Source organism: Pyricularia oryzae, chromosome 2, assembly GCF_000002495.2.
Source record: "Pyricularia oryzae 70-15 chromosome 2, whole genome shotgun sequence".
NCBI lineage: Eukaryota > Fungi > Ascomycota > Sordariomycetes > Magnaporthales > Pyriculariaceae > Pyricularia > Pyricularia oryzae.
In genome coordinates, this window is record NC_017850.1 from 6,277,083 (window position 1) to 6,301,606 (window position 24,524).

Below are 24,524 nucleotides of genomic sequence, written 5' to 3' on the forward strand. Positions count from 1 at the left end.
ATTTCCGGAGCGGATCAGATAATGTGGGGCAACATTCGTGGTCATTTGTGGTAAGCCACAAATCCAGTGCATTACAATACGTGGGGCCTAAAATGACGTGCTTGCCCAGGTTATTTTTGCAATAGCGATGGCCGGCTGTTGGCAAAAAATACTTGCAGCAGGCCGAATTTACAGGTGATGCTCCCTGCAGTGATACGCTGATACTTTCTAATAAGAGCTGCCTGGCAACCCCAGCTTGATGGCATATGCGATTCATATGATCCGCGAATCTTGATATAGAGCTGGACCCTAAATTAAAAGTTTATCAGACAATTGTTCGTCTCAAATACGATGATTTGTTCTCGGAAATGACATTTATTTATATTTACTCGTGTAAAATTATGCCTTCATGTGACCTCGGTCGCCTGTCTATATATATGTTCATGTCACGGAAACAAACATTACCGAAAAAAAGAGAAAAAATATCCCAGTCAAATTAATAGACCGGGAGCCAGCAACACTAGACTTCGCACCAACGAGTTTAATCCGGCGACACCGGTCTCGTGTGCTCTTCATCGACGTCCTCATACTCGCTGTCCTCTGCACGTTCAGCATGCTTTTCTGTGGTAGAATTTTGCTTCGCTGTGCTCTTTTTGTTCTCCCCCATGCTTCGAACCCGGGGTCCAGCCCCCTTCCTTGAGAAAAAGTCATCAGTACGGATTCCCCTGACTTGAGTGGGGTCAATGCTGGCCATGGGTGTCCCGGCTGCACGCTGTGTTCGAATAAACTCGCGCATCGGTGACATGGCCGCGTCACGGCATGCGTCTTTGATTTCGCTGCCCGACATGCCCGCCGTCACTGCGGCAATATATTCAAGATCGAAGTGCTCAGGATCCCGCTTGGTTTCACCCAAAATGAGTTCCAAGATGCGCCGGCGTTGTTCTGTGCCGGGCAATGGTACGGGGAACTTTTTGGGCATTCTCCTCAGAATGGCCTCGTCTATATCGTTGATTCGATTCGTCGCACCCAGCACCATTATCCTGGAGGGAACACCTGACGCATTCGCCGATGTCAATCCATCCCAGAGAGTCATAAATCTACAATGAGAGAAACAAGTCAGCAAATGCCTGTATGCTTTAGAAAATTCGGACCGGGACTTACTCTGCCTTGACCATGCCGCTGGCCTCGTGCTCTCCACTCCTGCGAGTTCCCAGAACGGCGTCGATCTCATCAATGAATATGATAGCAGGTTGAAGCTTCCGCGCCAGGGAGAAGACAGCTCGGACGAGCTTGTTAGAGTCTCCATACCACTTCTCCGTCAGGGTCGAGATATGTAGGTTGATGAAGGATGCACCGCTCTCATGGGCAACGGCCTTGGCAAGCATTGTCTTTCCGCATCCAGGAGGCCCGTAGAGAAGAACACCCGATGGCGCGGACAGAAGTGGAGCAGCGTGCGAGTATAGGTGAGGCATCGTCAGAGGGTAAATGACCGACTCCTTGACCTCCTCAATAATGTCTTCCAGGCCACCGATAGCTTTGTGCAGGATAAATGTTAGAGCCTGCAGATGCTGTAAACATGCGCTCTTTCATGCAAACGTACCATCGAATCCAACATTGATGTCCTCTGGCGCAACGACGTCCATCGCAATCATGTTTTCGTATTCGTTTAGCTGCAGCTCCTCGACGGCCGGGCCGTTTCTCTGACCACCTTCACCGTCCTGGGCCTCTCCATTTGCTGTGCCATCACCGTTTTGTATCTTTCGTAATCTCTGGAGGTTTGCCTTTGCTCTTAATCGCGCCTGTTCGTGCTTCTCCTTGTCTGGGTCGCCCAGTGTCGACGATAGCGATGATAGAATGTTCTTGGTCAGGAGGTAAAGGGTTGCTGTCTGTTCCACAAAAAATATGTGAGTGATGATGCTATTATGTTTGGAGAGAAGTCATCAATATGTGGGCATACCATGCCAGCAAAGACAACAATGTCTATGAAGTAGTCGGTGGCCCTTTTTCGGTCGGCCATGATGAATATCTTTTGTTGCCAATTCGTGACAAAATCCAAGAAAATAAATATCTGTTCCCTTATTGCAGTTTGGCAATAGAGATTACGCACAACTGCTGCCAGAGATGGTGCAAAGCTGCAACTGACAATTTTCGACCCTTGCACGATCTTGCGTTTGCGCCTTGTCCCGGGCCTAGGCTAAAGATTTCCATGTGTTCAAGAGGTACGCGTCGAGGCGTGATGATTATGTAATGGTCGGCATTGCTTTCGCCCCCTGAACTGAACTGAACTGCTGGTACAGTCCATATTCGCAATTTTCATACCGTACAGAGAAACCAGTTTAAACACGTCGACGAACCAACAACTCGTCAGAAAATGAAATGCCTTATTCCTCATGATCTGTGGATAAACAAAAACTGACTCGGAAGATGATCACAGACTCAAACCACAGAGACTTTCAATTATGATACTAACACAAAATTTAACCGTTTATTAGGCGATATTTTGCGTTCGGGTTTTAATGCCCTTGGGACCAGCTGTTCGTGGCTGAGCTTGTGTCAAAACTACAAGCAATCGCAACATGAGTTTTCGTGGTGCTAAGAATACGCTTCGTCCTTACCAGCACCGTTGGTACTGGCGCCAATCAGCTAAACCCGTCAGTGACTGCTTTTCACCTACGAATTCTGTCAGCTCGTTTTTCGGTCCGGTAAATGATGTCCTGGCATAAGTCGACGTATTCTGCGGCAAGTGGAGGTCAACCCCGTGTAAGAAAGACTTGGCCACACAAGGCTTGAAGGTTCCAGACACACACACGTAAGCCGCCACAGGCTTGCGGCTTGCACGAGGAGCACGAGCTCGTCAGCACTGATGTGTACATTACAAAACCTACCGAAATGGAAATGGCGTTTTATGCCCCCGGGTTGCCAGGCTGCGGCGAAGAAAGCAATTGGCACCGACAACCCCGATTAAACGTTGTTGCCAGTGGCGTGGGATCAACCTTGGCTTGTAATGGAATCCTGGAATATCCCTTCCCCCCTCCCCCCTTTTTTTTTCTTGCATAGGTACAGCAGCCTGTGGGAGTTTAGTGCATTAGTTTGATACTCCAACCGAACCAATCGTATAGTCCATATTTGATGCCCTGAAGTTAGGGCGTTTTGTTGCCTCAATCTGACAGGGCCAAAGGTTGTTTTTATTACCGTATATGTCTTTGTCGATCTAGGACCTACCAAATGCCTAGGTATGTTAGGTTATTGATGTCTTGGTCAATATGTATAACTTACCAGAGTAGATTGAGTGAATGCTTATTTGACATCAATTATTGTAGTTGTGAAATATTCGCCCCGGACAACCCCCCGCCCCCTGGAGCGCGCCTGCGGGGTAACATCGCTCCGCTTGCACGTCCGATGTACCAAAAGATAACGGCGCCGAATCGGAGCAGCACGGCGAGTAATTGAGACGTTGTCCCAACTACAAGTCCACTATGACTATTATAACACGTACTACAACCGCCATACTTCCCAGAGTCTTGAATCGTCAAAGAACATCTGCCATACCGTTCTTGGGCAAAGCGTTTCAGTTAGTTTCCTTTGCAAGAATGTCAGCCACCGCAATGGGGAAGCGCCTCGAGGGCAAGACAATCGTCATCACCGGAGCTTCATCCGGGATCGGGCGCAGCTGTGCCTTTGAGTTTGCTCGCACCAGCCCCAAGAGCTTGAAGCTGGTCCTGACTGCTCGCCGCATCGACACGCTCAAGGAGATTGCCAAGGAGATAAATGCTGAGGTCGGCGAGGGCGTCAAGGTGTTGCCATTCCAGCTCGACGTCAGCAAACCGGATGAGGTCCGTGGGTTTGTCCAGGCGCTGCCCGAGGAGTTCCGGGATATTAATGTTCTCGTCAACAATGCGTAGGTCACTTGGATTTTTGCCCATGGATTTGATTCCCCTAGTTCCAAACCAACAATGGCAACGCTAGCTATGGGCACGAATAATAATGAAAGTCACGTATAGGGGTCTGGTGAAAGGAGTTGCACAGGCTCCTGCGATCGCCGAGGAGGATATAAACATCATGATGGCGACCAATGTAACGGGTCTCATCAACATGACGCAGGCCGTGCTTGCCGTCTACAAAAAGCGACCTGAAGGAGGTGCTGGCGATATTATCAACATCGGTAGCATTGCTGGTCGTGAGCCATACGCCGGCGGTAGCATATACTGCGCAACCAAGGCTGCGGTTCGGAGCTTTAGTGATTCGTTGCGAAAGGAGTTGGTAGCCACTCGGATCCGGGTTATGGAGATCGATCCGGGTCAAGTTGAAACCGTAAGTGCGCCTGCTGATTTTGATCTGACAGGAATTATATTTCCAAAATTGCAAATTTTCTTACATGGGAAAATGCTGATACTTTCCTGGCATACAGGAGTTTTCTGTTATTCGGTTTTATGGTGACAAGGCAAAGGCGGATGCAGTCTATGCGTAAGTCTTCTGAAGCCCTGCACAAGCGCAATTCTGAGAAAGACTAACAAATTTGCCAATTCACTATACAACAGTGGTTGTGACCCTCTCACGCCAGATGACATCGCCGAGGTGGTTGTGTTCGTCGCAGGACGGAGAGATAACGTCGTTGTAGCCGATACTCTCATCTTTCCTCAGCACCAGGCAAGTTGTAACCTTATTATCTGAATATTGTAGAATCTTGGCTGACACAAGCCATGAAAACTCACCAGGGTGCTGCTACGGTTGTGCACCGGAAATCATCTTAGGCAGTCAAAGTCCTGCAGCATTGACGCTGTGGCCTGGGATGGGGTGAGGGGGGGAAAAGTTGGGATTCTGCGCATATAGACGCGCTGCATATCTGAAGTTGTGGCTCACTGCAGCAGTACATAATGCAGGGAGCAGCTCGCCGAATAAGTAAATACGGGTATGTCCCTGGGCGTCGGTCATCAGACTCCTTCAGCAGCCATATATTATACAAGGCACGTTCGGAAGGGCCCCTTTGTTTTCTCACTGACGTATTGAAGGTGGGATTTGCGACTTCTTATACCAATCATCGTATTAGTCGTGGAGATAGCCCACCTTTCACCGTGGTCTTGTCCGCCTTTTTTTTTTTTTTTTTTTTTTTTTTTTTGGTTGAGCTCTTACTATGTAGTGCATTTACAGGGAACGGTACTTGGGAACCACATTCGCTGGAACAACGTCATAGCTATTCCAAGCTCAAGCTTGATTGAGCTGGGTATTGATCAACAGGGATGTTCTTCATGTTTGTTTCATGCCACCGGCACTACTGTACTTTTAGTGTGTAAAAAATAAGGTATGTATGTAAAGTGCTGTTATTATAGTACTCGGACGCACTGGCATCCCCTCTGTCTCTGCCGGTTTCTTGCTGTTTCTCGAACGATTGCCTGCCTGACTGGGACCGGGCCGGGTTGTGGGCGCAGCCTATCTGCCTCGTATTTACTGACAGTATCACTAGTAGTGCATACCACTGTGGGTCAGTGTCCCGTCAATTGGATCAAACAAACGAGCATGTGGCAATTCTGGCTGGTGGATAAGCATGTTCAAAAAAAGAAAATAGCGCCCCGCCAGGGGCAAGGGGTCGATTCGATTTACTGCGTTACTAGCATTACGACGTAGCAAGCACCTCCCAACTTGTAGCCTAGCCTAGACATCCAATGCCGCAATAGTCTCAGTCAATCAATTCCAGCTGAGATCCATTCTTGGCATCGAGTGCAGTTATGGATGTGCTTGCACAACGCACACAAGATTATATCTCCTGCATCTTTCATTACTAGCTGTCTCTCCACCCCCTTCTTTTTTCTTACCTACATGCACTCTCTCAGTCGAGGATAGGAGCAATTCCCATCGTTATCTCTGGACGAGTTCACGTCGTACCACTCAGCTGTGATTGATGGATATCGTACCTATTTTTGCCTACCTTAGGTACCTTGCCATGTATTAATTGTCTTTGTCAACCAACAACCTTCCTCTCGTTTATCTGAATCCTTTCTGCAGCAGCGAATACCGTCCTCTGCGAGACCCGACGCCTCGGTGTATTGCATTGCATTTTCTCATCACTCGCTCTAAACGACCTTTATTTTCTTAGATCATACAGCATCCATCTGCCGTTCGATTGTTTTTCTTTTATTTTCTTTTTTTCCTCGAACTGACCCCCTTATTCCCACCAATTGCGACGCTATCGCTATTTCTTACAGTGGGTGCGCTCGGTCTGGACTCAACCGTCTTGTTCGCGTTGATTGGCTCGCCCAAAGTCTTCCTGGTTATCTCTGCGCCCAGCCAAACGTCGGCCCACTACCTCCCCAGTTGATCGCAGCAGCGTGACGTGAGACACGTCCCTGCCACAAAGTCCCTTTCTTACCAAGAAATCTCAGGGAAATACCTAAACAAAAGACTGGGTGTATTGATCTTGGCGTTGTCTTGTCTGGCTGCTCTTTCACTGCACTGCGCCAGCGAGCCGCAGCGAGCGATTGGCATTGGAACCAGGGAGGCACAAACAAGATTTGAAGACTAGCAGACCCGGCACTGCTTCGTCTAGTCTGGTCTAATTTCAAGCCAAGAGTAATTAGCCCGCAACCCGCCCGGTCGACTACCAATACATCGATTCATCGAAACCTTTTTTCGCATATCGCCGCCAGCTGCGCAGTCAACAAACATATCGCAACATCCCTCGCCTATACGACTCAGTTTCTTCTCCAGCATCGATACAGAATTATACGGGCAGCGATTTTAATCGACCTGGTCCCGCAGGGACCTCACTTGTCCAATGGGTAAAAAGTGTAAGTTGCGCAAGATCATGCAGCTCCGAGGCTGGCTTATAACTGACATTGCTTTTCTTCGACTGTCTGGCAGGGCGATATGGTGTCATTCTCGACGCCGGCTCCTCGGGCACGCGACTGCACATTTACAGGTGGCAAGATCCAGGAAAGGCAAGGAAACATGCTACGAAAGAAGCCCTGCAGAGCCTTCCGCAACTCGAGACCAAAGACAAGTGGACCAAGAAGACGAGACCTGGCATTTCCACCTTTGGTACCAGCCCCAACGATGTCGGACCCGACCACCTGCAAGACTTGATCGACCACGCATTGAAGTATGTGCCCAAGAAGAAGCAGCAGGACACACCAGTGTTTCTGATGGCCACTGCCGGCATGCGACTTTTACCCGAGATGCAGCAAAAAGCTCTTTTGAAAGAGACGTGTACATATCTTAGGCAGAACACGGAATTCGCCCTTCCCGATTGCGACCTACACATCCAGGTGATTCCTGGAGAAACAGAGGGATTGTACGGCTGGGTGGCATCCAACTACTTACTGGGCGGCTTCGATAACCCTCAGAATCACCACCATGGCAAGGGACACCATACTTACGGCTTCCTGGATATGGGCGGCGCCTCTGCTCAGATCGCCTTTGCCCCGAACTCGACCGAAGCCGAAAAACATGCGAATGACCTCAAGCGACTGCGACTGCGGACTTTGGATGGCCAGGCGTCGGAATTCAAGGTTTTCACGGCGACGTGGCTGGGATTCGGCGTCAACCAGGCCAGACAGTCATATGTCAAGGGATTATTAGAAGGAGCAAGCGTTGACGCTTCTGAGATTCCGGACCCGTGCATGCCGAAAGGTCTCCGAACAACTCCCACAGGCGAGGTCATCGAAGATGCAGCTGGAAACAAAAACCGCACCCTCATCGGCACAGGCATGTTCAAGGAATGCCAGCTCAAAACACACCCGCTGCTCGGCAAGGATGCACCTTGCAACGATCACCCGTGTCTTTTGAACGGTCAACACGTTCCAGCGATCGATTTCGAGGTCAACCATTTCGTCGGTGTATCAGAATACTGGCACACCACCCATGGTGTATTTGGCAAAGGCGACAAGGCCTACGATTTTGCAACATACCAAAAGAGGGTTCAGGACTACTGCACTCAAGACTGGGATGCCATTGAATCCCAGCTGGAGCCCCGGAAGAAGCACAGTGCAAAGAACGCACAGGAGGCATGTTTCAAGGCGGCCTGGTTAATGAATGTCCTCCACGAGGGCATTGGCATTCCGAGGGTGGGATTGGAACACACCCCTAAAGTCAACGTCTCGAAGGGAGCTCTAGAGAACGCCAAGGATAAGGGATTCATTGATCCGTTCAAGGCGGTTGATGAGATTGATGGCGTTGAGGTCAGCTGGACTTTGGGCAAAATGTTGTTATATGCTGCCGGCCAGGTCCCTCCGCCCGAGGCAATGCAGGCCAAAGCTCTCCCTGTCGGCTTTGGAAGCAATGTCGACGGAGTGCCACCAGACTTTAACTTTGCAGGCTCAAGCTGGTCTCCGATCCAGCAAGAAGACGATGATCATGATGACGATTGGAGCGATGACATTGTCGACAAGGTCAAATCCTCCAAATCGACCTCTGGTTTCCTCATATTCGTCCTGATTCTCTTCATACTCGGCTACTTTTTGCGGAAAAGGGAACGGAGGATGCGACTCTTCTCCAAGGTCAACAGCATGTTCCGGCGCTCGCGCAAGCCTGGCAGCCCTAGAAAAGCCTCGCGCGGTCTGGCGGGCCTCAGAAACAAGCTATTTTGGCGGACTTCCTCTACCAGTTACGAGAGGATATTGGAAGATGGTGACGCCGAGCAATTCGCCCTTGGGGATATCGACTCTGATGTTAGCGATGGGTCAGACAGCTCTGATGGCGGTTCCTCGTCCTCTCGTCGTATTTTGGCAACCGGTGGCGGTCGATCATCAGGCCTTGCCACTCCTAAGTTGAATGTTGAGATGTTTGACGACAACAACCGATCAGTCTCTGCCATTGATAGAAGTGGCTTGGTTGTTCGCACAGAGAGCCGTGAGAGGCTTGTGCCAAATCTTCAGATGTCTAATGCCGGCCGACGAAGTCGAGCTGGCAGTCCGACAAGGATGAAGAGCCCCTTGGTCTCTACATTCCAGGATGACTGATAGCTTCATGTTAAATTTTCTTATTTCCTATATCAATTTCACTTTTAAACACCCCATCGGACTGGACCTATTTTTTTTTGCAAGAAAAACGACAACTTTTGCATTCTCTTCAGCAAGCATCAAGCAAGCGCAAGCACACCGACATCACTACCTTGCTGGACTTGTTTTGTGTTAACGGCTGTGACTACTTTGAAATTACTCTTTTAGTTCCGATTACCCCGGGAGGTTTTGGTGTGTAAAAAGTGGGAACTCAGTCGGGAAGACTGGCGTTTGTGGAGTAATCTTTTTATTTTTATTTTTTGCTTGATGTGCTTGTGTGGCATTACGATCCAACATCACGAGAGTTTTGTTCATTGTACGGAATTTAGCTGCTGCGCTTGTCTGACTAACTATAGCATTAGACCCAGAAGCATTGTAAAAAGATATCAGCTCCTTTTCTGTCCAGATCGAGCCGGTGTTTGAAAGCGCATATCATTATTGTGGTTAGGCCATACCTTAGGCCATGGCTTGGTGTTGATCTCTTATCATAAATGTGCATCACTGCAAGGCTGATAACAGCGTCTGTGCTTTGCTTATTTGCCAACGTGCAAGTCTGCGCCCTTTCATGTTATTGAGAATGAAATTAAGCAGACAGTTGAATTGACCGAGTACCATGGACAAACAAGAAAATCGAAACCCATGTAGCTAAACAGACTATAACCCAAAATATTCCAATAACCCGCCCATTACGCCATAAACACCAGCCAACCAATTTTGCAGTCAGACGAGGGTATCTTGCGTATAAGAACCCTTCACAGACCTACTCAGGATCCCAGCCAGGCTCAATAACTTGCCTCACTGTTCCGCCCTCTCTAGGAAGCCTGGGTCGGTCCGGACCTTGCTCTCAAACTTTTTCCACCAATCCTCAAACGCCTTGAGGGGCACGACCTCGACCTGGCCGGCGGTGCCGCTGAAGCCGGCCAGGAAGTTGAATGCGTTTTGGATGATGCGCTGGGCGAGGACCAAAGTTGATGGCCGTGCCACGAGCGCGTTGGACTGCTGATTCCCGGATGCCGAAGATGTCGCCTTGACCTCGGCGATGCGAGCCGAGACGGAATCTGCCGGCTCGATGCTGACGCCAATCACCACCGGCGGAGCACCGTCTGTTTGAGTCGGGAGGGACCCCTTGAGGTTGAAGATTGCGCTCTCCTTGCCCGGCCCGATGCCGCCGAGGAACTTTGAGCCCGGCGGAGCCCCGGGCGTCGGCGGTGGCGTCACCAGGTAGATGGCCGCGGCGGTGTTTTCTGGGAGGGCAACGCCGGGCAGCAGGAAGATGACGATGTGGGAAAAGGTCCTGACAGGCGGGATGCTGTAGATGAAGGACGTCGGCGAGATGACCTCTGTGGGGTCGGTCACCAGCGGGAGGTTTGCTGGGACCAGACCGAAGAGCGGCTGTTGAGCCATGGGATGGATCTTATTATATTTTAAATTGTTTTGTGTTTGAGGCCAAACTGTATCGTTAGAAGTATGATTCTGTATGTTTTTCTTTTCTCTTTTTTTCTGGTTGTACTAGGTGATGTGATGAGAAAAAGTCTTTCCTCCCAAATGAAGACAAATATCACGGATATAAATGTGATATCCTTCTTCGATATTGTTGGCTGTAGCTTGTAATTACTTATCGATATTGGATGCGAGTATGCATCAAGCTCGTCTGCAAATAACAAAATGAAACTTGTTTTTGAATCTGTCCATCAAATGGTTTTACTGGGAACAAGTAAGGGGTTTTTGGACCAGGCGGGGCCGTTGGTTATGGTCTCGAATATTCCCGGTGCTTCTCTTAGCTTCTGAGGGATCCTGAATGGACAGCAAGAGCCAAATTGCACGACACGAAATCATTCAATACACAACTATGTAGATGTTTAGGCTGGGTGGATTCGACTACGAGTATAGTCACGCCTGGAGTGGAAATACACACCGTGAGATAGTCCCATAAACGTTTGTCTCAACGGGAGACAAAAGACATTTCACGCTTACAAGGCGGGCAAGGCGGGGTTGGGGTTCTTTACACGCGTATTCATCAAATGTCTCTCGTGCATTGAATATGGTCAGACAACACATGCAGTACGCCTATCGTATATTCTGTGATATATTTACATGCTCATGTCTTCTTACAAGTCAATTCATGAGATGATTATGAAGCCAGAGAATTGTAGCCAGTTAACAAAAAAAAAAAATGAGGGTTTTCAGGATGGCGGGGTTAAGTCAAATCGTGAGCACAAGGGGTTCAGTCCTACCGTACACGAACAGGTCACCAGGCTAGGCTGACCATCACAAAGGCTGTTGTGATTCTGTGCGATGAAAAGTCCCCGAGTCACCTTGTGTTTTCTTTTCTTTTCTTTTTTCTTTTTTTTTTTTTTTTTTTTTTTTTTTTTGGCTATCATAAAGTTTCGACGGCACGTTGAGAAGGGATATAAAATAAAAGCAAAGTAATCCCACAAGATATACAATCTGAGTCTCTGCTTATTTCTCACTTCATTTGCCCAAGCCTCTCACTCAACCTATTCAAGATGGCTTCACAACGACTTGAGAATATAGATCATATCAGGGCGGTAGATGCGTAAGTCTGGTGTGCACTCTGAAAATAAGGTCGGACAGGTCGCTCTGGGAATTGGGTTAACGAGACGAAAACAACCAAAAAAACCCCCAAAACTCGGAAAACAGCTTTCCTCATCCCCAGATCAACCCTGAAGACTATGCTACATATATGCAGCAATACTACACAGTCGTCTGGAGGAATGACGACGCCGGGACCAACCGCGAGACGCAACTCGGCTACATGCGACGGGATGTGTGCCACAAGATCATTGAACAGGTGCCGAAAGAAATCCGAGGCGAGGTGAACGTCGACGAGTCAAAAGGCACCGTCTCGCTCTTCCAGGACTTTGGATCTACGCCCGAGGAGCGCACCCCCAAAGTTCACGCCGTGTCCCTGTACCTGCGAGACCATCAAGTCTTCCCCATCCTCAAGGGCTGGCGCAATGAGCTGTGGCCGGTCTACGGCGACGACGGGAAGCTGCTCTACAGCATGGAGCGGGTAACCCTGAGCCTGCTGGGCGCGATGCGTTTCGGGGTCCACATGACCGGCTACGTCAAGTCGCCAGCCTCCAAGCATGGCATCAAGATCTGGGTGCCGAAGCGCGCCGCGGACAAGTCCTCGTTCCCCGGCATGCTGGACAACACCGTCGCCGGCGGCCTCATGACGGACGAGGATCCCTTTGAGTGCATCGTGCGAGAGGCCGACGAGGAGGCCTCGCTGCCAGAGTCGGTGGTCCGCCAGGGGGCACAGTCGGTGGGCACCATTACGTACATCTACATCACGGACGATCGGACAGGCGAGGCTGGTTATGTGTATCCGGAGTGCCAGTGGGTGTATGATTTAGAGCTACCTGCTGACGGGAGCGTGGTCCCCAAGCCCAAGGACGGCGAAGTGGAGAGCTTCCGCCTGTGCACCGTCGACGAGATTCGGGAGGACATGGCTTCAGGACGGTTCAAGCCCAACTGCGCCGCCGTCCTAGTCGACTTTTTTATCCGCCATGGTATCCTGACACAGCAGAACGAGCCGCACTTGGATGAGATTGATCGGAGATTGCACAGAGTAATATCCTTCCCTGGTCCTCATCTGCAGGCCGCGAGCTGAGGCAGCTTGTGCTGTGGGGTTACCCACAGACCTGACAGACCACTATCCAAAATGCATATGGACACTCGCAAATACCCGGGAACAATGAGATATGATCAGTCGGGCATCCCGGAACTACCGGTACCTCGCCCAGTGGATTTGCACTCAGTGCTGTTTCTTGGCGGAACAAAAGGCCTCACGTCATCCACTAGATTCCCACATGTAGCAGCCTCATCCATCTCAGAAACAATATCATTGCGAGTCCGTATCAAGCTTGTGAAGGTTCTGGCGATGAAGGGTTCTTGGTGATTCGCTTAATTTGGCGAATCGGGTATATGGTTATGTCGAACGGCTTTTACTCGCATCGTGTTTTGTGGATTGTTTACGCGAAACTCGGTTTAATCCTTGTTTCCTTTGATGAGCAAGTAGATATAGTCCACGCGTAGAGGGGTGAGCTTCTTGTAAGGGCCATTGAGGCACATTAAAAGCCCACCGAAGGAGATATACGCCTTGCTAGACAAGTGGATTTCGCCATCAGCCACACAGGAACCAATGCATCACTGCCCGCCTGCAGCCTGGGCGTCTTGTTCACAACCCTCAAAGCACATATCACACTCACATGTTGTCGCCATCCTCGGAATCCTCAAACTTGTAAATTTTGCCGTGGCAAACATAGTCGAAGCTGTCGGCCAGGGTCGCCGGGCCGCCGAGCTTGGTGGCATCGCGCCAGCCAGCCTTGTCGTCGTCCTTGCTGCCGTCGAGCGACAAGGATGTGGCCAGGACTACGCGGAAAACCTCACCCTCGGACATGGGGAACAGCTCGGTGTTGATGTCGAGGGTCATGTCCATCAGGTCGGTCGATGCATCGGAACGTGCCCATATGCGCGCCACGCGGTCGTACTTTTGCTGGTTGACCTCGGTGACCTTGAAGACACCCTCGAAAAGTTGCGCGTCACTCGTTGCAACAGCCATTTTGGAGGATGAATGTAATTTTTCTTTTGTATCTTTAGCTGAGAGGCTTGCTTGCTTGCTGATGTGGAATGCTCCAAAGCTCGAGGTGACGGGGGGTTCAGGTTGGCTATAAGATTTAGTGAGTTTTGGGGATGAGAGTAAATCGCGAAACTTGTTTTATTTTTTTTTTCTCTCCAACTCGGGCTAAGCCGATGGTTCTCTGCAGGCAAATCGATTAAGCTGCCCCAGTCCAAAAAGTCGGCCATTCGTTGGCGGGGTAGTACACACACTAACAACAACCTAAGTCAACAACAGCTATGGTGAGCTGTTGCTCCACTGGATCCCACGTGACTAGCCTAAACTACAGCGTCCCTTGACGTAATCATCAATAATTTAAGGCTTGCTAACCCCTCTTGAGGCAATTGCGACGGTAGCTGCACCAGACTTTACGAGGACCCAGATTATATACAGAACTGGGCAAATCCATTTGCGTCTTGTCAATGTCTTTTAGGAAACGTAACGCGGTCATATCCGCCGTTCCAAGTGCTCGGCCTGATGGGATTCCTCTCCGCCCAGGTCAACAACAGGTGCACCAACCGCCCCAAGCTCCTCCAGGCTTGCGTCCGTCGCCCCTCGATGGACGCCTTACCACTTCGACCGGAACAGCGTCTCTGGATACGCTGCTGGCTGGCCATGCCGGACTACCACTCGGTACCTCTCTTCTTGTCGAAGAGCAAGGGACGACGGATTTCTCTGGGGTTCTTTTGAGGTACTACGCCGCCGAGGGTCTGGTTCAAGGACATCATGTTCACGCTCTTGCCTTTCCCGAGGCATGGAAGTACGAGTTGCCGGCGCTCTCATATGTGTCCAAATCGAGCTCAGGCAGTACCCCATCACGAACATTCGCGTCTGCAGATTCGGCGGGTGACAAGATGAAGATTGCGTGGAGGTATGAGGCACTGGGAAACAGCAGAAGCCAAGCCCAACCTGCCAGAGAGCGAGCAGGAGGGCCAGGTTCCTCTGTCTTTTGTCACTCATATGACCTGAGCAAGCGCCTATCCACCTCTGACATTAAGGGACAGTTCCATTCAATACCATCCGTCAGTCCTCTCAGCTGGTCACTCGAACAGCTTGCAGAGGCATCTCCTCTCAGACTCTTCATAAAGCATCTTCAAAACAGTTTGAGCTCGTCGTCACCAAATACCATACATCGCGTCATAATCCCCAGTCTGCTTTCACCCACACTCTACCCTGGCAGTGCCTGTGATCCAACCGAGGTCCTTCAGTTTTTGCACTCCCTGCGGGGCTTGTTGAGATTGTACAACAAGCAGCTCACTGCGCTCTTAACCCTGCCCGTCTCTCTTTATCCTCGTGCCTCCGGCCTCACCCGATGGATGGAGTTGCTTTGCGATGGAGTCATGGAACTTATTCCCCTCCCAAGCGTCCTGGGTGCTGGCGCACTCCCTGCAGTATCTAGTGGCAGCGGCAAGGACAAAAAAGATGCGGACAAGGCCCAGGGCATTGTCAAAGTTTACACCATGCCTGTGTTCCACGAGAGAGGCGGCGGCGGCTCTGAAGGCAATCATTTCAGGGATAATCTGTCCTTCAGTCTCAGCAGTTCCCGGGGCCTCGTCATAACACCATATAGTCTGCCCCCGATGGAGGACGATGACCAGAAAGAGAAGTCTCCTGCCAGCACTGTCAAGGACGGCATCGATTTTTAGGGGTCGATGCAGAGAATTCCAAGCTAGACATGCTATCCGCAGTCTCCAATCAAATAATCTTTCGGAGAGACCAAATTTTATCTGGCTGGTTTTTGTCAATGGCAACCCCAGTTCGGCCTTCACCAAAAAGTCCTTTGACCGAACATGGAGCGCGTACCTATGTACAGTGCGTGGCGCGTGTGGTTAACTGAAGAATGTGGGGCCTCACCTCACCGCCCGTCATTTTTTGGGTCAGAATTTCGTTCTGCAAAAAGCCTCGCGTTTATTTTTTTTTATTTTTTTTGCCAACTTTATTTCCACCCTTCTCTTCGCACTCGACCAAGACCAACCGGAGCTGGACTTAGGCTTGGATACTTCTGAGCAATCCATCATATGCTCCGACACTCATCATATTCAAGGTAAGGAAGGATTTTCTCATCTCATACTTTTCACATTCCTTCAATCGAAAATGCCCAAATGATTACACAAAAAGTTTTATAATCTGTCAATCCCCAGACACTTTGTGGATGCTGAAAACAAACTTCAAAGAGACTTATGATCTTACCTACCTACGCATTATTCGTAACGCCTGATTTGAGCAGATGAATATGTGAGCGCATTTCACTAACGAGTCAATCAGCTATTTGAATTACAGGCTGTATTGTTATAAAGGATGGCGTCACCCTCACCCCATTCAGTTGCGTCTAAAATTCGCATATCCAAGGTGGCTGGGCGGTACCTGCTCTTCGACCTCGGCGATGTGATGCGTCTGCGGAGAACTCATAGCATGTGCTCTGTTCTCGTCGGCACCAATCCGCAGGCGCCTAATCAGAATATGTTCACCGGCTTGCCCCTCGAGCTGCTCGAGGAGGAAGCCCGTCTGCTTGTCGACCGTCAAGATGCGTATATTGTTGATGATGCACGTACCCATCTGGAGTATCTTTCAGCTCTGCCTGAGCAGAAACGACGGGCTTACATTGAGGCTCATATGGCCCGTCTTGGGGAGGCACGTGGAAGCCTCGAAGATGAGATGTCTGCCCGCGCCAAAGCTGTAAAAGAGGCGAGAGAGTCTGGAGCTCTGGCCGGCAAGGGCAAAAAAGGGAAGCGACGCGCCGAGACCAAGGACAAGCAAGCTCCTGAAGACTCGACATGTGCACCTTCCCCAGTTCCATCTGTGGCCAATCAACCTCAAGTTGCTGCAGAGTCTTCACCGGACGTCTGTCTGTTTGAAAGTCCTGCACCAGAAAAGCCCTCGGTGTCTAAATCCGTCAGTAGAGCAGCACCGACCGATGATGTCGTGTCAGTGGGTAAAATACATCTCACGCCAGGGACTAGCAAGGACCTCTTGCCAAGTGGCTACGTATCAACGTCAGACAGCTCCAATAATTCTGATGAGCAGAAAAACATGGCGCTTACCCACTCACCGCCGAGCTCCTGTCCTCTTTACAACTACCTGAACAGTCAGGGATATTTTATGACCCCTGGAATCCGCTTCGGTGGTCAGTACAGCGTCTACCCGGGGGATCCTTTCCGTTTCCACGCGCATTTCATTGCGAACAATTACAGATGGGACCAGGAGATTGATATGCTGGAATTAGTCGGTGTCGGCCGTCTTGCTGGAGCCGTGAAGAAGGGTCTTTTGCTGGGCGGCGAGAGGCCTGGGCAAGGCGCAGGCCAGCCGGACGGGAGGAACGTTCGCGCTTTTTGTGTAGAATGGGCTGGAATGTGACCAAGCCTACCTTTTTATATTGTTAAATGATACCCCATGGATATGATATCCATCGTGAAGATTTTCCTTCCAGACGATCATGACGCTGTTTGTTCTTATTCGTGTAGGATCGATTTATCAGGCAAAACATGCAATATACAACAATAGTAGTCTAGACTAAATGGGCTGTGGTACGTAGGTACCTAGGTTGGTAGCCTAGGCTGTAAGACGCAGTGTTTTGTGATAATGAGTGGTCAAACTTGAAGGCCCGATAGATAATCGTGCAGGCCATTCATTAGTCTGTCTGTCTATTCCCAAGAATATTGCTCAGGCACATTGCAACCATCAAGTTGATTACTATGTAAATCAACTGTCGCGCCATAGTTGGGCCGCATGATGCACATATTTACAAGAAAAAACAAAGCTCAACCGAAATAACAAAAACAAAGACCCAAACGCCTCCCAACTAATTACTGACAACCACAAAATTACCCACTGTGGCATCATGACCCCAAGTCCACGTCTTTCGTCTCACTCAAGGCACGAAAATACGACTAAAGCTGATGACCTCCCTGCGACAGCACACACACTTATCAAAGTTATTCATGGCAAGTGATACCCTGCAATCGTCGCAGAGACTCAGGCATCGGCACGGCCATACAATGACCGTCCGCGACGCGCTGTGGCATACTACGCACTGCGGCCCGTCGGGCCCCAGCCCGGGCGCCCCCGTGGCCCAGGTAGATGCGCCGCCAGGTCGCTGCTGCTGCTGGGTGTTGTTTCCTCTCCGAGATATCAGAATCTGCTCCAGCAGTTGCGCTTCCTCGTCTGGTGTCATCTTCTGGGAAAGACGATGTCGGCGAAGGTCACGACCGCCAGGCATGAGAACCTGTGCTCGTTGCTGCGCTGAGAGTCTTGCGAACCGGCTGCGGGTGACGATGCCGTCAGCTTCAAGGTGGGTGGCCAAAGCACGTGCTTCAGCTGTTTCCTCGGGTGATCGTGGATTGAGCAGTCGGGCAAGGTCCGCGACGGCCATCGGGTTGTCAACCAGTGGTGTCGACTCACGTGTCGCCATATGTGATCGCTGAGTGGGCGTCCGTTGGCCATCATCCAAGTCATCTTCCCAGGTATCGTCATCCGAGTCCCAGCCAGCTTGACTTTGCACCTCGCTCATGAGGTCCGTATCAGTAGCCGACACGATGCTTGTATTGTCAAAGTCAGGGTCATTGTGGTCGACGGGTGGTGTATAGTCGCCGCTCCTATCAACTTCTCCCCACCATCCTCCCTTCAGCCACCATCTGTACATTATACCTGACGTGTCTTTCTCCTCGGGCATCTGACCGGCCACGATCTGCTCCAAGTCCACTGACTCATGCCTTGGGATGTAAGCAGTGCCAGTCTGGCCTCGGATCCATTCCCCTATAACCTGACCTTTGGAGTCACGGACGCCGTCAACTCCTCGTCCGTTGTCCGCGACGACGCTCCGCCCTGCTTCTCTAGGATTGGGGACGCTCGGAGGCTTGGCTTGCTGTGCTAGATAGCGCAGGAAGGAGGGTGGGTTGTTGATTCCGATCCGGCTGAGCAGTTTGCAAAAGACCAAGGCACTGTACGTGACTACCAGGCGACTGATGCGTGCGAGGAACTCAACTGCCAACAACCATCTCCCACTGCGCTCAGCGGCACCCACCCCATCTCTCATAGGGCGGACACGTTCGCCAGTTTTGGTTTTGGCAACCTGCTGAGCCGCACGTTCTCTGGCGTAGCCGGAGCCGCCCCACTGAGGCACCAGTTCACCTCCGTTCTGTGACTGTTCAATAGGGACGAGGCCAATGGCGCCATTAAAGTCGTATCTCGATCCTGGGAGCCACTGCATCCGTAGTTGCTCCATCTCGCGAAGCCTGTCATCCTCGAGCCAGGTGCGTCGGGCGAGATTGACACGCCGATCTTCATTCAGGTAAACTGCTTCACTTGCCATGGATATCGCAGCGAACCCAGCCCTCAGTAGCGCCGTGTAAAAATCCATTTCCATGGTCAGTCGAATGTCTGAGAGAGAAATGTTGGCCTGCATGTTATCATGGGCCCGCCTGAGACGACCCATTAGTGATTGTGGCCAGCCATCGTCCGCATCGACTGGATCGTCGGCCGTGGTGCTGACGTCCGGAGGAGACAGAGCTGTCAGGAAAAGGGCAACGACGTAAATTGAAAAACATATCCAGATGCCAGCAAGCACAAGAACGTGAGGTATGTAGCCTATTATGCAAACAGTTGGAAACCTGAGGAGGCTCTGGCCTGCAGGGTCATCAAGCGAAAAGGTGACTGCACTCCAGATGATCGACCCCATGAAGCATGCAGCGAAAAATCCGGTACTGAGAAGACGGGCCTTGTGTTGAAGGTTGAATATGCCCAGGAGGTGGCTGGTGACATGGCTCATAGCTGACAGAAACGCAACCAGTAAGACCTCAGGGGGTGTATTTGCCCGTCGGAGAAGCATAGATCTGGTGATGGCGATATCAGCATTTATGTTACCAGACGAAGCTGCCGCAGCTGCTGCAGTGTTGGTAAACATTCCCCAACCCAGCTGATTGCTGATGGCAGCGTCAGCCTCTGCAAAAGCGAGCGAGTGCTCGAACAAAGTCATGCCCGTCTCTGCCGCAAGATGGCGCCCCTGAACGGCACATGATATAGTTTCGAGAAAGTGACTGAGGCAAAAGCTACCAAAGAGAGGCCACAAAAGGGACAGGGAGCCCCGCAGCTGTGAAGAAGCTCTGCCTTCCGGGTCCGGGGATGGAATCATATGAACAGCTAGGCAGGATTCCTGGTCGGATGGTCCAAAAAGTAAAGCTGCACTCAGCCCATGCAGGAAGGCGTTAGGTTGTGAAAACATCATTTCTGAGCTCTTAGTAGCGTCACCCCACCGCATCTCTGCAAACTCAGGTGAAGTTTGACACTGAATGGACTGCAGAAGACGCTTTGCCTGGAAAAGGAAGAGAATTATAGGCACTATGCGTAGGCCAAAGCGGACAGGCCAACGCAGACGTAGACGCCTGCGTGTTGCAGCAAATATATGAGTGCGGTTGAGCACCACGGCCATAGCAATGCAGCACAATGCCCACTTGCTGGTAGCGTAGCTGAAGACAGACCCCAGGCCTCTGGCACCCTCAAGGGAGAACCGTGATGAGGCCGCCGGCAACGCTGTATTTGTTTCTTGCCCGGCAAGAACGGATTCGGCGGCGGCGGCGGCGACGGCGGCCGACATCGTCGCGGTGTTGGCCACGTAGGCCCCAGCGCGGGGGGTGGTCGTTGCGGCAAATACAATACTCGACTCCGTAGTTGTGTCGGCAATCACTTGCTGTCCGAAGCCGTCGACAGCATCCGTGACGGAGAAGACGGACCCAAAACGACCCAGCTTCATGACCATTCTAGGCCCAGCCAGAACAATGTCCTCAATTGACGGGGCAATTTTGGTCATGTTGAGATAGGGTATATGCTGCGCCGTCCACATAGTGAAGTTGAACCAGCCACTAGTATTATCGAAAGATGCCGAAGGTGCCGGAGGGGACACGGCCGTATCAGCCATCTCGGGACTTGGTAAAAGGTCAATGTATAGAGCACGACAGGGCGACGAGACGAATTATGATTGGTATTGGTCGAGGTTTCTGTCGGTATCAATTACGGCAAAGACCTTGGTCGAGATCGTGATCGTTGGGATACGGGAAGGGGAGCGGTCCCTTAAACCGACTGTTGCATCTTCACTCGCGTGCAAGGAACTCGGCGAACCCGCCGGGCCCGGGAGCGTAACAACGATGCGGATGGCAGGAAAAGGTTATCGTGGTGACTAGAATCAGGGCAATATGGTGAGAGACGCAAGAAATTCGCGATGGTGCAATACAGTTCAAAGAGCAAAAGAAGAAGAAAAATTAGAACCCGTCAGCAACAGTCAACAAACATCAAACCAACAGACGTAGGCTTGGGGCACATGCATATATTCGGGTGACGTCTGGTTCGGTTCTGGTCTAGCTCAAGCTGGAACGCACAAGAGTGGAATGGAGGAGTTGTTGCTGTACCAATCCGCTGGGGAAGTGGGGTTGACCCCCATCAATAGTGCCACTAAAATAGGACAAGGTACTAAGTTACAGGACATACCATACCACATCGGAAGCTTCTCAACGGCGTGGTTGCGGCAAGCACGGTATGTGGGAACTCTCCGAGTCCGCCCGTCCGTCCGTCCGTACATTGGTCTAGACACCTGCCGAGTAATACTTTGGCCGGCATATTCACACCCGTCCAAGTCACCGAAAATATATGTTAAATACATACCTAGGAAATCAGTGCAAATGATGAAATCATACGATGGTGCCCAACGCATCCACATGGATCACCAATTGATAGTAAACTTTGGACGAGCAGTGTGCTGAAAGGAAAGGACAAAACATGCATGCACTGTTGTTTATTTATTTATTTACTTTATTCCGTACGTTACTTTGCACAGATGCCTCGCTGTAAGTTACTAGCTGGAAACAGCCTGACAAAGTAGACGCTGACGCACGTCACACTGCAATCGTTTAGTGATACCAAATGTGGTTTTGTAATGAGTTGATTTACTTTCTGGCCGTCTGATCGGCAAACCCATGCTGGACACACATTCAACCTCCAGCTCATATGTTAAGACAAGATCCTAATCAATTAATCTTGTTGCTGTAGTGTCTCCTTCAGACTGTCCACCAGGACTCGGTTGGCAATTTTGGATGCCCTTACACTGTTGTTGACTATATTCAAATACAGCGCCGAATCCGAGGCTGCCGCATCCCCCTTGAACCACAAGTTTGTGACCTCATCTCTGTTGGGTAGATATGCAACGCAGCAGGCGGCAACTATCTTGTCATGCTCTGCAGGAACAGGGTCAACCACTATTGAGCCACCCTCCACAGACTTAGCCCCGTCGCTATCATCGCGTACAAGTGCGGCAACACCGCCGGCCACCATATCAACACAGTCGATCCCAGCATCGGCAAGAGCAGCAGAGGCCACCGTGATGCAGCCGCTCAAGACGCTCATGGTACTCCAGGCTTCCTCGCCGCTCCCACTATCCTGGAGAGGCAGCCGGCGGTCTTGATCTCCTTCAATGACGGAGACGATCACATCAACACCGCTCTTGGGCCATCGGTCGGCAATGATGACACCGCGCAGGGCAGTCTCCAGGTGCACGGATAGATCCCGCTCTGTCGAGTCGCGGATGTAGCCGCGCCGTTGTTTGGTCGCAAAAGGCGCGTACTTGATGTGAGTAGAGAGTATGATGTGCGGCGAGAAAGGTGTTGATCTTGGCAAAGCCCTGGGCCCATGTACTGTGCACGAAAGCTTGAGACCTGATGTTGAGGTCTCCCCTTCCTTCCCAGACACCACCGGATTCTCAATCTCTAGATAAGCAGAGCCGCTAGCAGAAGGTGTTATGCCAGTTTTGAGAACTAAGATAAAATCAGTCAAGAATTTTGCCAACTGTCTCCAAGATTAACTTACAAATTTTCCGAATGGCATTTGGTGGCCTTGACCTCGTCCGTGGGCCCGGCTTGTCTGGTATAGGTTCATCGAAAAATACCGGAGGAAGCGTTGTCCCTACGGGACCATTGATCCGCCTGCGATCAGTCATTTCGAGAGATCCTGGCCTCAGGGTAGACAAGTGTACCGCAAATGGTGAATTGAGATCCTTTTGGTGATTGTGCTGCTCCCTTGACCGGGGGTTCCGCCAACAACAGAAGTGATGGCGTTATTGGAAACACAGCAGTAGTAGATGGCTGCAACGAACAGAGCCTATTCTCCCTGATCGAGGCTGGAGAAGCTTGGACAACGGAATTAACAAGAGCTATATCGAGTGCTCTGAAGACCCAGGGTTCTATAGCTACAAGAAGTACGAGGTCACTGAGGCAATCGCTGTGTTAAGTCCCATAGCTCAACGCGTGCAAAATGATCCCGAAAATTACTGCATGGAGTGAGCCTGCCTTCGTGATGGTGGGGGCATTTGAGAATTTGGAGCATCTGCCCCACTAATGCACTGCGGTCCCACAGGAGGTCGCGTCTTGAAAAAGATTTCTCACACCGCGAAAAATTTCCTCAGTCTTCTTCTTCTACCATTACAGATTCCCTTCAATCCGACACATTCTCCTCATCAGTTTACCGATCATGGCGATCAGATTCTTATGGATAGAGCCACCGAGCCTTGTGACTTAATGGGTAAGTTCCAGTCAACTCGCGTTCAAGCGCCGTCGACGAGCACTCAAAGCTGTTGATGAGAAAATTTCCATAACTTTTCGCGATCACCTGAGCGAACAGGAAAAAACATGCACTACCATCTGAAGCACACTCTTTTGAGGCTTTTGTTATTTGGAACTTGGACAAGACCGCTTTGTACTAATTTCCAGACGCAGTGTTCTCCATGTCTTGAATGACAACACCATCACTGTTAGACATGCTTCTACTCCGTCGATTAACAGGTTGGTGCGCCAATTTCACTTTGTTCCTTTTCTTTTCAGCCTCCAGTCTCATGATGACAACACTTTTTTTCAGTTCTGCTACTGAAAGCAATTGATGACAAACCTTATACCAAAAACAACCTCTGAATGAACTGTCAAACACACTATTTTCACATCTTCCCAGCCATTTCTCAACGACGTACTAATTTGTGTCGCACATATAGGTTCAACTCAGGTCAGCCATCAATAAGTGACATGGTACTTGCTAGGATCAAATCAGTAGGGTAAGCTACCCCCGAATAACCTTCATGCACCAGCCATGTTTCCTACCCACTATGATGATAATAGCTTATCCATTCAATGACATGACGCTCCGAGCCATCCTCTCGCACTTGAGCAGCTTCTGCTGTGAGGACAAGTTGTGGAGTCTGAGCCTCTGGCTCTGTCATTTGGCTTCAGTTGTTCTGGGTCACCACATGTCGTCTTGGCGTGTGGTAGATCTGGGGCCGGAGTGTCCGAATGAATTAAACGGCTTTCTGAGCACCCGAGAACGAAATGATAATTACAGCCACACATGCTCAGTTGAGGCACCCTGCTAACTGGTCGCTGGCTTAGTACCAAATTTCGGGTAGTACCCGACATCCCTAGGTGGCTAGCTACTGGCTACCAGAGCATACTAGAACTAGGCCGTCAGCTCCAGTCTAGTTTGCGTGTATCTCTGGCCTTGCTTGCAAAGGTAGGTTGTCGACGCTGGACCAAATCGCCTCTTGGTATGTTGGTATGTTGGTCTGCAGAACGAACCCTCCATCTGACCTCATGTTCCGTGAAAAATCTTCCATGCTACTCGGTAATGTTCTGCCGTTGATGCACGGCATAGATGTGCCGATCGCGGGATCTTACACTTTAGATCAGCTGCCATCGTCATGTGAACAAAGTACCGAACGAAGCACAGAACGAAGCTTCCCTTGGCTTGTACTGAAAAGTGTACCCAAGACGTTTGTCACAAATATGCATTTGATAGAGCACAACAATAATGAAAAGTTACGCAAATAAATTGGTCTTTTGAAAAGCAAAGAAACGATGCCCTGCGCTCAAGTGCCAGTTAGATTTACA

General features: G+C 50.5%; 11 protein-coding genes across 11 annotated transcripts; 6 read left to right on the forward strand and 5 right to left on the reverse strand.

Annotated features, from left to right (window-relative positions):
* Window positions 1-338: 338 nt before the first annotated feature.
* MGG_07075 (ATPase family AAA domain-containing protein 1) lies at window positions 339-2,185 on the reverse strand. Its single transcript, XM_003715213.1, has 4 exons — window positions 1,937-2,185; window positions 1,580-1,865; window positions 1,141-1,513; window positions 339-1,076 (listed from the first exon to the last, which is right to left on the reverse strand). Exons 1-4 carry the CDS (start codon window positions 1,994-1,996, stop codon window positions 521-523), a joined length of 1,275 nt encoding a protein of 424 aa, XP_003715261.1. The 5' UTR covers window positions 1,997-2,185; the 3' UTR covers window positions 339-520.
* Window positions 2,186-3,438: 1,253 nt separating this feature from the next.
* MGG_07076 (oxidoreductase) lies at window positions 3,439-5,329 on the forward strand. Its single transcript, XM_003715214.1, has 5 exons — window positions 3,439-3,877; window positions 3,981-4,290; window positions 4,388-4,443; window positions 4,518-4,626; window positions 4,695-5,329. The coding sequence occupies exons 1-5, from the start codon at window positions 3,456-3,458 to the stop codon at window positions 4,728-4,730; spliced, it is 933 nt and encodes a 310-aa protein (XP_003715262.1). The 5' UTR covers window positions 3,439-3,455; the 3' UTR covers window positions 4,731-5,329.
* Window positions 5,330-5,604: 275 nt separating this feature from the next.
* On the forward strand, window positions 5,605-9,429 carry MGG_07077 (golgi apyrase). Its single transcript, XM_003715215.1, has 2 exons — window positions 5,605-6,761; window positions 6,835-9,429. Exons 1-2 carry the CDS (start codon window positions 6,749-6,751, stop codon window positions 8,928-8,930), a joined length of 2,109 nt encoding a protein of 702 aa, XP_003715263.1. The 5' UTR covers window positions 5,605-6,748; the 3' UTR covers window positions 8,931-9,429.
* On the reverse strand, window positions 8,986-10,730 carry MGG_07078 (uncharacterized protein). Its single transcript, XM_003715216.1, has one exon. It carries the CDS (start codon window positions 10,371-10,373, stop codon window positions 9,765-9,767), a length of 609 nt encoding a protein of 202 aa, XP_003715264.1. The 5' UTR covers window positions 10,374-10,730; the 3' UTR covers window positions 8,986-9,764.
* A 618-nt stretch (window positions 10,731-11,348) lies between these two features.
* Window positions 11,349-13,214, forward strand: MGG_07079 (nudix hydrolase 20). The gene is made up of 2 exons (XM_003715217.1): window positions 11,349-11,526; window positions 11,631-13,214. Exons 1-2 carry the CDS (start codon window positions 11,477-11,479, stop codon window positions 12,604-12,606), a joined length of 1,026 nt encoding a protein of 341 aa, XP_003715265.1. The 5' UTR covers window positions 11,349-11,476; the 3' UTR covers window positions 12,607-13,214.
* On the reverse strand, window positions 12,274-13,797 carry MGG_07080 (UDP-glucose 4-epimerase Gal10). The gene is made up of 2 exons (XM_003715218.1): window positions 13,205-13,797; window positions 12,274-13,098 (listed from the first exon to the last, which is right to left on the reverse strand). Exons 1-2 carry the CDS (start codon window positions 13,555-13,557, stop codon window positions 12,984-12,986), a joined length of 468 nt encoding a protein of 155 aa, XP_003715266.1. The 5' UTR covers window positions 13,558-13,797; the 3' UTR covers window positions 12,274-12,983.
* Window positions 13,798-14,036: 239 nt separating this feature from the next.
* MGG_07081 (elongator complex protein 4) lies at window positions 14,037-15,260 on the forward strand (the record flags this gene model as incomplete). Its single annotated transcript, XM_003715219.1, has 1 exon — window positions 14,037-15,260. One exon carries the CDS (start codon window positions 14,037-14,039, stop codon window positions 15,258-15,260), a length of 1,224 nt encoding a protein of 407 aa, XP_003715267.1.
* A 766-nt stretch (window positions 15,261-16,026) lies between these two features.
* On the forward strand, window positions 16,027-16,968 carry MGG_07082 (tRNA-splicing endonuclease subunit sen34; the record flags this gene model as incomplete). The annotated part of the gene is made up of 1 exon (XM_003715220.1): window positions 16,027-16,968. One exon carries the CDS (start codon window positions 16,027-16,029, stop codon window positions 16,966-16,968), a length of 942 nt encoding a protein of 313 aa, XP_003715268.1.
* A 114-nt stretch (window positions 16,969-17,082) lies between these two features.
* MGG_07083 (uncharacterized protein) lies at window positions 17,083-20,999 on the reverse strand. Its single transcript, XM_003715221.1, has one exon. The coding sequence runs from the start codon at window positions 20,522-20,524 to the stop codon at window positions 17,483-17,485; it is 3,042 nt and encodes a 1,013-aa protein (XP_003715269.1). The 5' UTR covers window positions 20,525-20,999; the 3' UTR covers window positions 17,083-17,482.
* A 371-nt stretch (window positions 21,000-21,370) lies between these two features.
* Window positions 21,371-22,922, reverse strand: MGG_07084 (3' exoribonuclease). Its single transcript, XM_003715222.1, has 2 exons — window positions 22,462-22,922; window positions 21,371-22,409 (listed from the first exon to the last, which is right to left on the reverse strand). The coding sequence occupies exons 1-2, from the start codon at window positions 22,589-22,591 to the stop codon at window positions 21,631-21,633; spliced, it is 909 nt and encodes a 302-aa protein (XP_003715270.1). The 5' UTR covers window positions 22,592-22,922; the 3' UTR covers window positions 21,371-21,630.
* A 158-nt stretch (window positions 22,923-23,080) lies between these two features.
* Window positions 23,081-24,524, forward strand: MGG_15850 (uncharacterized protein). The gene is made up of 4 exons (XM_003715223.1): window positions 23,081-23,172; window positions 23,367-23,432; window positions 23,636-23,695; window positions 24,027-24,524. Exons 3-4 carry the CDS (start codon window positions 23,667-23,669, stop codon window positions 24,274-24,276), a joined length of 279 nt encoding a protein of 92 aa, XP_003715271.1. The 5' UTR covers window positions 23,081-23,172; window positions 23,367-23,432; window positions 23,636-23,666; the 3' UTR covers window positions 24,277-24,524.

Bases quoted from the DNA above. Each gene is read 5' to 3' on its own strand.
- MGG_07075 (XM_003715213.1), bottom strand. From the start codon at position 1,996: ATGGCCGACCGAAAAAGGGCCACCGACTACTTCATAGACATTGTTGTC. The intron at 1,866-1,936 runs GTATGCCCACAT...TTTGTGGAACAG, and splicing joins TTGTTGTCTTTGCTGGCATG to ACAGCAACCCTTTACCTCCT. The intron at 1,077-1,140 runs GTAAGTCCCGGT...CTCTCATTGTAG, and splicing joins AGCGGCATGGTCAAGGCAGA to ATTTATGACTCTCTGGGATG.
- MGG_07076 (XM_003715214.1), top strand. From the start codon at position 3,456: ATGACTATTATAACACGTACTACAACCGCCATACTTCCCAGAGTCTTG. The intron at 3,878-3,980 runs GTAGGTCACTTG...AGTCACGTATAG, and splicing joins AATGTTCTCGTCAACAATGC to GGGTCTGGTGAAAGGAGTTG. The intron at 4,291-4,387 runs GTAAGTGCGCCT...CCTGGCATACAG, and splicing joins ATCCGGGTCAAGTTGAAACC to GAGTTTTCTGTTATTCGGTT.
- MGG_07078 (XM_003715216.1), bottom strand. From the start codon at position 10,373: ATGGCTCAACAGCCGCTCTTCGGTCTGGTCCCAGCAAACCTCCCGCTG.
- MGG_07080 (XM_003715218.1), bottom strand. From the start codon at position 13,557: ATGGCTGTTGCAACGAGTGACGCGCAACTTTTCGAGGGTGTCTTCAAG. The intron at 13,099-13,204 runs GTGAGTGTGATA...CCACTTGTCTAG, and splicing joins TCCGAGGATGGCGACAACAT to CAAGGCGTATATCTCCTTCG.
- MGG_07084 (XM_003715222.1), bottom strand. From the start codon at position 22,591: ATGACTGATCGCAGGCGGATCAATGGTCCCGTAGGGACAACGCTTCCT. The intron at 22,410-22,461 runs GTAAGTTAATCT...ATTTTATCTTAG, and splicing joins AAATGCCATTCGGAAAATTT to TTCTCAAAACTGGCATAACA.
- MGG_15850 (XM_003715223.1), top strand. From the start codon at position 23,667: ATGGTACTTGCTAGGATCAAATCAGTAGG. The intron at 23,696-24,026 runs GTAAGCTACCCC...TCGCTGGCTTAG, and splicing joins GCTAGGATCAAATCAGTAGG to TACCAAATTTCGGGTAGTAC.
- MGG_07079 (XM_003715217.1), top strand. From the start codon at position 11,477: ATGGCTTCACAACGACTTGAGAATATAGATCATATCAGGGCGGTAGAT. The intron at 11,527-11,630 runs GTAAGTCTGGTG...CTCGGAAAACAG, and splicing joins CATATCAGGGCGGTAGATGC to CTTTCCTCATCCCCAGATCA.
- MGG_07083 (XM_003715221.1), bottom strand. From the start codon at position 20,524: ATGGCTGATACGGCCGTGTCCCCTCCGGCACCTTCGGCATCTTTCGAT.